This window comes from Triticum dicoccoides, chromosome 5B (genome assembly GCF_002162155.2).
Source record: "Triticum dicoccoides isolate Atlit2015 ecotype Zavitan chromosome 5B, WEW_v2.0, whole genome shotgun sequence".
NCBI lineage: Eukaryota > Viridiplantae > Streptophyta > Magnoliopsida > Poales > Poaceae > Triticum > Triticum dicoccoides.
In genome coordinates, this window is record NC_041389.1 from 644,109,816 (window position 1) to 644,122,740 (window position 12,925).

Below are 12,925 nucleotides of genomic sequence, written 5' to 3' on the forward strand. Positions count from 1 at the left end.
CGGATGAAAATTTTGCACGGCTTCTGCCGGGCCGGCGGTGATGGCATCTGTGGATGTCATTCCCCTCCTTGGAGGCATCGTCGAGCGTGTTCGCCTCATCCCTCGCGCTCTCGGTGTTGGTGGATGTCTCCGGGTGAAAGCCTAGATTCGATGTTCTGATCGGCACGATGGCGGTGTCCTCGACGCCGCTCCTCTGTTGGGAGCATTGTGTTTGGAGACACGACTGGTTCCTCGTTGCTCTCCTCCGGTGTTCGCCGCTATCCTTTTCTGATCTTCAGTGGCGCTATGTACGTTGGTCGTTGGTGAATCCAAGGCGGCGTCTTCCCGGATTGGATCGAGTCCTGCCATTCATCTGCCACTTTCTCTTAGGCGCTCAGGGTGGATGGTGCGTCGACAAGAGAAGTTCTGTGGAAGTGTGGTCTTCGGAGGTGTCCGGCGTCGATCGAGACGCGGTGCTGTGTATCAGTTTAGGATAGGCTTTTTGCATAGTAGCTTGCCTAGCGGTGGTGTTTGTTTGTGGTCTTGTCGGTGTGGTGTTCGTGCTACACTCGTTGTTCGCATCGAGCGGTAGCTTTCTTGTAACTAAATTCTGCCTTCTATAAAGCTATGGTACGCCTAGGCGTACTCTAAAAAAAACTAGGTTGTTATGTCTGATCGAATCTCAAAGAACGTCGGCACAGTAGTAGTACTACTACTACAGTAGCAGCACGTAGCACGTCGAACTTGCAAAGGCCAACAACATCAAAGGCAAAGCAGCATCGTGCCGGAGTAACCAGTCAGTCAATGCAGATGCAGCATTGCCGTTCCGCCACTGCTCCCCCCACCCCCAAACCGGTCACAGTCAGATTACTTGTTTTTCGCTTTGGCACAGAACACCATAAATCACCCATTGATTGACGAACGTGGCTGTCCGGCGTGCCGAGTCGACCACGTAGCACGTCGGAGTACGTACAATTTTATTTATCACTACGACGGCGACTAAACAAGACAGAGTAGTACTACCACCAGTACGACGGCTCCGATTGCGATCGCCCCCACAGCCTGCTAGCCGCGTCGCCGGCTGATCGACAGCGACGGCGCGACCGCGCTCCAAATTCCACCTCGTCGTCGCTGTCTCCACAGGTCGACAGGTCGTCTCTTCTAATTAACTGACGGCACGTCGGGGTCAGGGAGCATGAGCGCATTAAGCACGAGCAGCGACCGCTGAACCAACCAACAGCGCCACGCACACACCGCCTAACCCGTCGCCGCGCCGCTGAAACGAGACGGGCGCGCACGGGCACGGCGCCAAGCCAACCCCGTGCACGCGTGTGTCGTGTGGGTGCGTCGCGCGCGGTTGCGCACCGGGCTGAGTGAGCTCAGCTGAGCTGAGTGAGTTGACTCCAGCGCCGCGGGCCGCGGCCTTTCCTTTCCGTTGTGCGTCCGTGTCAGTGCCAACCGAACCCAGCAACGGATTGCTTTCGAGTTTCCACAGAGTGGATCGGTGCAAGGGGGATCAATTTCATATATCAAACCAACAGTTCCTTTCATCCATTTTATGGAATGATGTTTTTCCTCCGAGTGTTTTATGGAATAATGTTGTTATTCACTCTTGATCCTACATGACGGTGTACACCGTTACAATTTGTTGCGTCTAGAGTATTTCATTTCTTTTGGGTTTGTAGTACGGCTAACCATTCGTGCCGAGTCGTTACGTCTAGAGTACGCGTCGAAAATCGTCAGCGGAACCAACCGTTGACTACGTGAAATGCCGTGTTGACCCGAGGTCCTTGTGTGGGCGCCGCGGTGGTTTATCGGATTTTAAAGTTTGAAATAACATGACATACCTGTTTATGCGAGTTATCGCCGGGGTCATAGATTACCGTCTCGACTACTCGGTTCATTTCTCTTTTTCATATTTGTCCAGGCACCGCCAAACCTCGTGGATCGAATGTTCAAGTTGAGATTTGGCAGATAATTTTGAACAATGTATTGACCATAACTATATTAAAATTAGTATAAAGTTGAGTCATCTATTTTAAAAACGAAAGAAGTAGACAATGACGTTGCTGGTACAACTTATGAATCTTTCAACCTTACACTCCTCTTGGCTACCCCCTTCCCCGTCGAGTCCCCACGCCTAACCAACCTCATCAACACCATTGTTGATGCCTCACCGACCGCTTGCTCTCCTTTCCGGGACTTGTGAGACATATGGAGAAGGGAGTTTAATGTACATATTTGAGTCGTTAAAATTTCCAAATGTGTTCGCGTTCACTCATTGCACCGTCCCATCCTGGTCGACCGGAATTTCAGATACAGTAACTTTTGATTTGAACAAGGGGCGTCTGATCCTTCAATCACACTCGCTTGCGCATCACTCATCCTCCCGTGCCGTGATTTCTTTTGTGAGACACAATCTTCATGCCAATCTCATGCAATGTAGTACTCGAAATTGAGATTTGACCGCTAAATCCGGATAGTTTATTGACAACAACTTCGAAACCATACCACTGCTCGCACGAGTTATGGATCATTCGAGCACTCACCTCCCATCCTCATTGTCCGACTCACCTCCCTTCTCGGCCTACAATTCACCCCTCGATCGAGTCCCCACGCCTTACCAGCGACCTCCGCCGCCATCCTTGCCGCCTCACAGACCGCCGCCGCGCTCCTCACCTCACCATGCTGCCCCGTCAACCCTACAATTATGTTTCTCGACATAATTGTGTACACACCTCTGGTGCGGCTTGCGGAAACACAAGGGGGAGGAAAGTCCATTGTACACATGGAGTAGTTGAAATTTCCAGATATGTTCGTCTTAATTTTCCCCAAGAGGAGACCCGGAGAGAATCGCATTCCCGTGGACCCCAGCGCCCATGTGCTGACGTGAAAACGACTCACGGCACTCCGCTGGCAGGGAGTGGCCACTGCAGCAGAAGCAACCCTCGTCTCCCCACCGGTCGCCGCCCCCCGTCCAGTACCAAATTCCCCTCCTTTCCTCCCCGCTCCTCGGCCCGATCGAACGACCGCGCCTGGATCGCGCCGCGCCGGAGCCCAGATGCCCCCGCGTCTCCTGCTCCTGCTCCTCCTCCTGGCCGCCGCCCTCCCGCCGCCGGCCGCGGCCCGGCTCGGCGACCACGAGCCCCCTCCTCCGCCCCCGCACCCGCGCGCCCGCCAGCACCGGGCCCAGAGCGGCGGCGGCGGCAGCGGGGGCGCGAGCCGCGTGCTCACCACCGCGCTCGTCGCCGCCGCGTCGCTCCTCGCCGTGCTCCTGCTCTACCTCTGCGTCGCCATCGCCGTGCGCCGCATCCGCGGGAAGGGGGAGGGCGGCCGCGCGTCGCGGCAGCAGGCCTCGCAGTCCTCCCGCGCGGCCGCGTTCCTCCGCCGCCACGGCCTGCACCACAGCCGCCCGGCCTTCACCTACGAGCAGCTCCGCGCGGCCACGGCCGGGTTCGACGCCGCGCGCAAGCTCGGGGACGGCGGCTTCGGGACGGTGTACCTCGCGTACCTCCCGCCCGCCGGCCGCCCCGCCGCCGTCAAGCGGCTCCACGTGCCGCCCTCCCCGTCCCCGTCCTCCGCCACCATCACCAAGTCCTTCTGCAACGAGGTGCTCATCCTCTCCGCGCTCCGCCACCCGCACCTCGTCCGCCTCCACGGCTTCTGCGCCGACCCGCGCGCGCTGCTCCTCGTCTACGACTTCGTCCCCAACGGCACCCTCTCGCACCACCTCCACCGCCGGGGCCGCGCGGCCGCCTCGCCGCTGCCGCCGCCGCTCCCCTGGCGGACCCGGCTCGCCATGGCGGCCCAGATCGCGTCGGCGCTCGAGTACCTCCACTTCGCGGTCAAGCCGCACGTGGTCCACCGCGACGTAACCTCCTCCAACATCTTCGTGGAGGCGGACATGCGCGCCCGGCTCGGCGACTTCGGCCTGTCCCGGCTCCTGGCGACGCCCGACGCCTGCTCCACGGCGACCGGGCGGGAGGTGGTGTGCTGCACCGCGCCGCAGGGGACTCCCGGGTACCTGGACCCGGACTACCACCGGTCGTTCCAGCTGACGGAGAAGAGCGACGTGTACAGCTTCGGCGTGGTGGTGCTGGAGCTGGTGACGGGGCTGCGGCCCGTGGACGTGGACCGGGAGCGGCGGGACGTGACGCTGGCGGACTGGGTGGTGTCCAAGATCCAGATCGGCGAGCTGAGGGAGGTGGTGGACCCGCCGGTGCTGGGCGAGCTCCCCGGCGTGATGCCCAGCGTGGAGGCGGTGGCGGAGCTTGCGTTCCGGTGCGTGGCGCCGGACAAGGACGACCGGCCCGACGCCCGGGAGGCGCTGGCCGAGCTGAGGAGGATCCAGGGGATGCTCCCTGAGCTGCCCAACCACAAGGATTCCTCTTGACTTTGAATTGCACTGCACAATCTCTCGGGTTGTTGATGGTCGTGTTCCAATGCTGACTTCCTGGCTGAAGGATTGGCATCATCCTCTGCATTTGTCGAAGACGAGTGCTCCCTCATGGTGGATGGCTGGATGGCAGATCTGTTCAGAGATGTCGCGACCCAAGGTACGTGGAGGTTTATAGATATACTGAGATCAATCAGCGGTAGGAGAATACTGTGACAGTAATATGAGCTTTGCTTGTGTTGGTTCTGTGAGCTCAAGGAGTAGCATGAGCACTGAGCAGGCTCCCCTGCCTTTTGTGTTTGGCAGTAGCTTGTGATCAAAATGAACAAGCGTAACATAAGAGGAGGATTCTTAGTAATGCTGTTCCAGTCAATATGAACACCTGTAAGCTGGTTCTGTAGTCAAGAAACTGATGTTACGTACGTATGAGACAGGCATCCCACAATTGGGTTGTTGTTATATCGCAAGTAGTATTAATTTTCTCCATCATGGTGCATATCCTCTCTCAAAGTTGACTTGGCCAGGAAAATGTTCAGTACTTAGTCCAGAAATACTTGTTGAAATACCTGTTGGAGAATGGATGCTCTGCAAGTATTTTCGACGGAGGGAGTACACTTCTTTCTCTGTGCATGTTGATTTTGCAGGGATCACCCACTTCCCTACTTGGAGTTTAATTATGTGCCTCCTCGCTTTCACATATGTTTGGTTGCTTGCGAGCGACAAACCTCTCATAGAGCAAACTAACACTAGTTACCAATTCTCTTCTGAACCTCTATACTGTCAAATACAATACTACCAAATGAACATCATTGGATGTATAAGATGGTTATACCTAGTCTAATCCCTTCGTTTTACTCCGCATATTAGCTTGTCTGAAGTCAAATTTATATGCTTTGATCAAGTATATAGAAAAAACTATGAACATGCAGTATACAAAATCAACATTGAACATATAAGATGACCATATACCGTCTTAGGAAAAATAATAATATAAACATATAGTAGTATACCAAATCAACATCGAATACATAAGATGACCATATTCTGTCCGAGGAAAAAAAAAAGCAACCCACAACGTGTCGTGTGGTCATCCAAGTCCGAGCAGCACCTATGAAGTATAATTCCATATTTCAAGGTAGTAAGAGATTGCTGACCAGGCCTGCTGCCCGGTGATTGCCTAATCGCCAAACAAGGTTATAAACACGTCCGTTCTACCTTCCGCACGCGGTGTGGTACTAAACGTACAGCAGAACAACATATGTTACATATCCGAGGTGGCGCGCGCCACAGTGTGTACCGTATTGTATCTCGGCCCGGCCCAGCACACTCGTACCCGCTAGTTTGAGGCCGGGCCCGTCCGGTAAAGCGATGCCTTCGGGCTCCGGCTTCATCGCCCAGTGCCCCCACTCATCCGTCATCCTTCGCGTTTAATGTTCGAAATTACGAGAAACCGAGAGCGCTATAGGATTCAAAATTACGGGCATGCAAACCAAGAAGACGCAGCAAAAGCCAAAAGAAACATCCCGAGTGACCTCACGTCACAGCGACAGGGAAAACATCAAGGCAGGTACTCCCTCCGTTCTAAAATAGATGACCCAACTTTATACTCCCTCTGTAAACTAACGTAAGAGTGTTTAAATCACTATTTTAGTGATTCAATCGCTCTTATATTAGTTTACGGAGGGAGTACTAATTTTAATACAAGTTAGTACAAAGTTGGGTCATCTATTTTGAAACGAAGGGAGTATCTTAGTACACAGCAGCAGAAGCAACACCTGATCGGCTTTGAAGCTTGCGGCATGGCGGGAGGCTTCTTGCACACGAGCACGTCGTTGCCGGCGAGAGCTTGTTGGTGGTTCCGCCACCACCCAGGTTGGAGGCCATGGCGGCCGCCGCCACCCCCACCCCCTGCGTCGCGCAGCGCGCATACGTCCCCGCCCGTTTGCCTCACCACTGACGGCCACCGTCGACGCTCGCAACAAAAAAACTTATGGAGGAGCAGAGTCCGTCGCAAATGAAGGTAGAAAGAAAGGGGAAAAAGATAGGCGAGCAAAAGGATAAGGGAGAGGGGGTGTGTGTGTGTTCTGTGGGACCCACCATGTACTTGCGTCGCGTGCGGGGGGATGGAATTGTGGCGAGCGAGTTTGTCCGACTGATCAGCTACAAGCGTTTACCAATTTTTAGGTCTTCAAGATCAATTGAGGTCTTCTATTTGAAATTGAGCCACTCAATTTTGACCAGATAAACAATATTTAATACACGATGCTTCTGAATTTTAGAGCCCTCCCATTAAATTGAGGTGTTAGAGCATCTCTAGCAGACCCCGTATAAGTGGTCAAACCCGCATAATTTTTGCGTTTTACAGTTTTGGTCAAAAAAGTGTGCAGAACAGAAACCGCAAAAGTGGTCCAACCCGTAAATTTTTTAAGGGCCACCGAAAATGCACAACCGAAACCCTTATATTTGAAGGTTGGAAGGCCGAACATAAGGGGCCCATATACCGGTCAAACCTTGTCGGAGCAAACACGCCACCACGGAGTTTACCGGAATCTGCCCAAAACTCGCTAGAATTCATCACTGCACACCGGAAAAGGCCATTAGACGCCGCAATCGAACGCCGCCGGTTCGAAAATTGGACGAGGTCGACATCGCCGTGGCCTCCCATGGCCTCAGCCTGGCCGCCGGAATCCTCGCGGCGCGGCAGGCAAAGGGGCACGGCTCGGCCGACGCGGGTGGAAATAGAGCAAGGCGCGGACGGCGGAGGCGACGGGGCATGGCCGGCGTGGTGACGGGGCGCGGCCGACGGGCGACGGGGCACGACCGGCAGGGACGGGGCGCGGCTGGGGGAAGGGGCGGCAGCGGCCGGACTCGAGGAAGGACCTCTTTATCTCAGTTTTACAGTATCTGTTCGGCCGTAGCTAAAATAAACCTTTAAAATGCATTTTTTCCAACCCGTATCCCAGTTTTACAGTTTGCGATTTGAAGGAGTCTGCTAGAGATGCTTTTATATTTGAATTTTGTTTATGATTTTGATCGAATCAACAATTTCTCAAGGCGCTATCTCATTTAATTAAGGCAATCAATTTTGGATTTGATTCACTATTTTTACTGGATCGATGATTCCTCAATTAATCGGCAACAACCAGCCTACAAACACAGCAGTCCCACATATCCTCTCACTACCTAGAAAATTGAACCGTCAACATGCGACACTGTAGTTTCAATGTAATACATTCGGCCACCAGCGTAAGAAACTTTCCTATATAAATATAAGTTGATTAATAGATAAACCATAATCACACTGCCAAGAAAGCCCGCTAGAACACACACCATCTTCCGCACACGTCAAACCAAATAAACAAAACAAATTTTTTGAAATCCCAAGAACACTACCGGCGCGACAAAGCGCGGTCAATCTTTCTAGTAAGATGTTTATATCTCGTCCAATCCCTTCAATTTTATTTACTCCGCATATTAGCTTTGTCTCAAGTCAAATTTTGTAGGCTTTGATTTTTTTTCGAGGAACCGGCAAGAGCACTGCCTTTTCATTTCAGACGAAAAAGAGGGTTTATGTACAAAGGTGATAGGTTTTTCCAGGGAAACCTGACAAAACCCTTATAAGAACCGTTGTGGTATGCTATGCCGGTCGCCACTTGTGCCCTGCCAAAGGCGCAAGCCCGCATTCTTATGTTGTCGAGCGCGATGGCCGCCACCTCCAGGTGAGTGAGGCGGGTGCCGATGAATATCCGGCGGTTGCGCTCCTTCCAGATATTCCAAATGGTGTAGAGGAAGTGACCGCTACACCGGTGTCTTTCGTCCTTGGACAGGGGACAGATGAGCCGATCCCACCAGTCGGAGACTCCCATGGGAGGCGGAATTGTCATCATGTTCGTTGGCGCCTCCCCGGTCCATGCCTGAACATGCGACCAAACCGCAATCGCAAATGGGCAGTCCTTGCAGAGGTGAATTGCCGTCTCCGGTGCTCCCAGACACAGCGGGCATGTAGGATCGTGCGGCCATCTGCGAATAGCGAGCATGTCGGCCGTGAGGATTTTTCCATGGAGCACCAGCCAGGAAAAGAGCTTGCATTTGGGTTCCGCGTGTGCCTCCCAAATCTTCGTCGACGAGAACCTGGGGAAGGAGCCAGAGAATTGGGCTGTATATGTCGAAGCCGCGTAGTAGATTTCATTTGTAGTCCAACGCCAGGAGACGGAGTCCTCCCTGTCCGTAGACAGTGTAACCTGGGAGGTCAGAGATGCTATCGAGATGAATTCCTTCTGATCCAAGTTTATAGAAAAAAATATTTAAAGAAAAGAAAAGCAAACCCACAACGTGTCGTATGGTCATCCAAGTCCAAGCAGCACCTATGAAGTATAATTCCATATTTCATCAAGGTATGAGATTGCTAACCAGGCCTGCTGCCTGGTGATAGCCTGCTCGCCAAACAAGGTTATAAACACGTTCGTTCTACCTTACGCACGCGGTGTGGTACTAAACGTACAGCAGAACAACATATCCGAGGCGGCGCGCGCCACAGTGCACCGCGTTGTATCTCCGGCCAACCTACCCGCTGAGTTTGAGGGCAGGCCCGTCCGGTAAAGCGATGCCTTCGGGCTCCGGCTTCGTCGCCCAGTGCCCACTCATCATCCGTCCCGTTTAATGTTCAAAAATTACGAGAAACAGAGAGCGCTATAGGGTCCAAAATTACAGGCATACAAACTGACAACCATCCTGAAGACGCCAATCTACGCAAGGGATACGAGCTTCTTAATAAGACATCGAAACGCGGTCAAGGTAGCATTAATCTGCGGAAGAGATCCTGTGGTAACCAGCGTTGAGTTCAGAGACGAGACGCTGAACGCCATGGAGCGTCGGGGTTATATTGTCGGCGTGATCCATCCAAATTCCAAGGTGGTGATGCCGATGCCATCCTTGGGGAGGGGAGGCACTCGTACACGATCGGACTTGCTAAGCTACTGGTAATCCATGAATCAGCTGGCCTGTGACAGAGTTCAGGCCAAGGCAGACAGAGAGAGCACGCCCACGCAACGCTGCGCAGCCAGGAACGGCAAGCCGGCCGGCCGCGCGTTCCGCTGTCGTACAGCGGCGAGGCGGAGGTCCGGACTTTACAAATCCGGCCCCTCGAATATCCGCGGACGCGATCGAATGTGTCTCCGGATAGTGACCGACCACGTCTAAAATTAGCCACTCTGCATCCAAGTCTTTCATATTTCAACCCCTAAATTCATACAAAGCATGCAAAAGAAATGATAGGTAGTACCCTAGCTAATATTCGTCGCCGGATGTGTCCACGACGTCGGTGTCGGGCGCCGGGTGGACGGGCACGTAGGAGGGCTCCGGCTCGTCCCGCTCGACCTCATCCAGGTAGGCGAACATCACCTTCTCCGCGGCGTGCTGCGCCTTCATCTCCTGCCGGCGACGCCGTCTCGCCTCCGCATCCGACTCTGAGTGGAGGGAATCCAGGATGGCCTGCTGCTTCGCCTGCAGATCCGCATCCCCAGCGTCCCCCACATCCTCCTCCCCTGGATCCACCGCATCCGGAGGTAGCCCGCCGGCGATCCGGGCTTCACGCCTTGCCTGGATCTGCTCAAGGAGCTGCAACCGGTGCTCCGACGATAGAAATGGGTGGCCCCTTATCCGGTGGTGTGGGGGAATGGCTACTTGTGCTGGCGGAGGGGGAGCGGAAAGTGGCGGCAGCGGACGGGCAGAGGGAAATGTGGAGGGATAGGGTTTCGGTGCCGGCGGTCAGCTTAAATAGCCGGACTAGGCACTACGCGGCCGGCCGGAGCGGTGCCACGCGGCAACATCGGTCCAAGGGAGTAGACTAGCTTCGGACCGTCGGGTTTCAGGCGATTCCTCGTGGGTCCACGATGTCAGTCCGACGTGGCGGGCGTGCCCGGACGCCCCTATATCGGTCTCATATTTGGGCTAGATATGAGGGATGCCGATCAGCCAGGAAGTTTGAGGCCCATTTGAGGCGCCCAACTGGATCGAAATTTCATGACCGGTCAGTGACCGGGCGGCCTGTCCGAACGTTTAAGTCGGGTTTGGAGTGCCCGACTGTAGATGCTCTGAGCTCTGGATTGTCGAAGCCGTGTTATACATCAAGATATGATGCCACCAACCGTGGTACGGCTGTAGACGGTACAAATTGGGACAGTTAGACTAGTATTCATTTTAAAAACTAACATGTAAGAAGCGTCTGGCTTTAAATTAATAACAAGGCACGCCATGCAATGGACTTGGCAAAGACAAGAAATTCGCCCCTGAGGCTTCATGAACTGCACTCCACGCAAAATGGGCTAAGGGCATCTCCAACATCACACTCGGTTGAAAAAACTTATTTCACTCATTTCGGAGAACACATTAGATTCACTCATTTGAAGTACTATATTCCACTGGTTTAAAAAACTTATTTCACACATCACAAAAAAATATATTTTCAAACTATGTTTCACTCGTTTCAAGAAACTAATTTCACTTATTTCAGAAAACACATTACATTCAGTCAATTGAAATACTATATTTCACTTGTTTTAAAAAAGTGATTTTACTCGTTACAAAATATAGATTTCCCTCATTTCACTAGTTTTAGAAAACACGTTACACTCACAATATACAGAAATAAATAAGAATTTTTCACAAAAATTTTATTTCAATTAAAAAACTATTTCACTCATATAAAAAATATCATTCAAACACATATTTCTCTGAAATAATTAAAATATATGAAATTAGTGAAATTAGATTTTTGAACTAAGTGAAATCTATGAAAATAGCTACTTTTTGAAATGTGTGAAACATGCTATTTTTAAATCTGACTGACATAAGCAGTTTCACACAGAGTGAAATAACATGTTTCATATGTTTCATATATAGAGTGAAATAGGTTTCGAACACTGAAAGAAACAGTTTCACACAAAATATATAGAGTAAAATAAGTTAACTGAAATGTTGAAAAATAAATGTATTTGAAATGTACCCAAAACTGATCTTGTTCTAAAGGTCTTTACACCAGAAGGTCAAATATATAAAATATTTCACATATGTAATATTGGTCTAAAAGATATTAACGGTTGAAAATGTCAAATGAAAGTTAAATGGGTACCTTTGTTATGGGAGCGAGAGGAGGAGAGTATGTCTGAGCCATGCATGCATTGTACTGACAAGAGTTCACAAGACATTTCATACATAATGATGTTCAACCGAATACAAAAGAATACTAGTATGCATGTAGACAGCGTGCACATACAACAGTAGCACGGTTGGTGGCGTCGCCCCTGCACACGCCCCTGCGGTTGGTGGCGTCGCCCCTGCACCGGTAAAAAGAGGTTTGCGTGCCTTCGGGCTCCGGCTTCATCGCCCAGTGCCCCACTCATCCATCATCCTTCGCGTTTAATGTTCGGTCCTGAGGGACCTCACATCACGGCGACAGGAAAACATCAAGGCAGGCACATCTCCACACAAGAGCAGAAGCTGGGCTCGAGAGGGAAGCCCGCGCAGCAGCCTTCAGCATGCGCATCACAGCGCAGGATGATCGTCCCAAACTGACAACGATCCTGAAGGCGCCAATCTACACAAGGGATAGGAGCTGCTTGATAAGACATCGAAACGCGGTCAAGGTAGTAACCTGCGCAGGAGATCCTGTCGTGTAGGAGCGTTGGGTTCAGGGACAGGGGATCCTGCAAGCTGGCTGGCCGCGCGTTCCGCCGGCTTACAGCGGCGATCCGGAGGTGAGCTCTGGATTGTCGGAGATGTGTCGCGCAGGGGCTGTTGAGTATGTATTTTGTATTGCACGTGTATTGAAGTTGTGGCCTACATCCTAGTTTTGTATAGTTGAGGTAGAAGCCTTCCCTTGTATTATATATACGTGCACCAGCACCCCATCAATACCACGTCTATTGTATTGCAAACTTTCCCATCTACATGGTATCAACTTTTTAGGTTTTCCTCTCACTTCCGCTGCCGCCGCCGCCGCCGCGCGTCTTCTCCGCGCCGCCGCCACCCCGTGCGCCTTCCCGCGCTGGCCGCCGCCGCTCTTCTCACTGCCTCGCTCCCCTGCTTTTTCCTCTACGGTACCCTGCCTCGCTAGCTAGCCAAGCTACTTTTCTCAATCGCTAGCTAGCCAAGACAAGGTGCTCCGCTGACTTTTCTTGATCGCTAGCTAGCCAAGGTGCATCGGGCTTGGTACGAGCTCGGCCACCGCCGTGGGGTGCAGTTCTCTCGATCCCGCTAGCACGAGCGCACCCGCACGCATCTGGCATCGCTGGCCGCCGCTCGTCTGCGTCGCTTCATCCGTCCGATCTCCCAGACACCCTGCTCGCCCGCCCGTGCGATCGCTCCTGCCAGCCTGCGCCGAGCCACCCAGCCTCGTCAACCGCCGCTGCACTGCATCTGTGTCTGAAGCCGCCGCCGCTGCTGAGCGCCTCCGCGCGCTGCCGCCGCCGCCACTCCCCACCGCCGTCGCCGTTGACACCCAGCGCCTCCCCTCGCGCGCCGCCGCCGCCGCGCAGCGCTTCCCCGCGCGCG

General features: G+C 52.9%; 1 protein-coding gene across 1 annotated transcript; it reads left to right on the forward strand.

The window, feature by feature from the left end:
• The first annotated feature begins 2,915 nt into the window (after window positions 1–2,915).
• LOC119312292 (LEAF RUST 10 DISEASE-RESISTANCE LOCUS RECEPTOR-LIKE PROTEIN KINASE-like 1.5) lies at window positions 2,916–4,864 on the forward strand. Its single transcript, XM_037588015.1, has one exon. The coding sequence runs from the start codon at window positions 3,041–3,043 to the stop codon at window positions 4,370–4,372; it is 1,332 nt and encodes a 443-aa protein (XP_037443912.1). The 5' UTR covers window positions 2,916–3,040; the 3' UTR covers window positions 4,373–4,864.
• The last annotated feature ends 8,061 nt before the right edge of the window (window positions 4,865–12,925 follow it).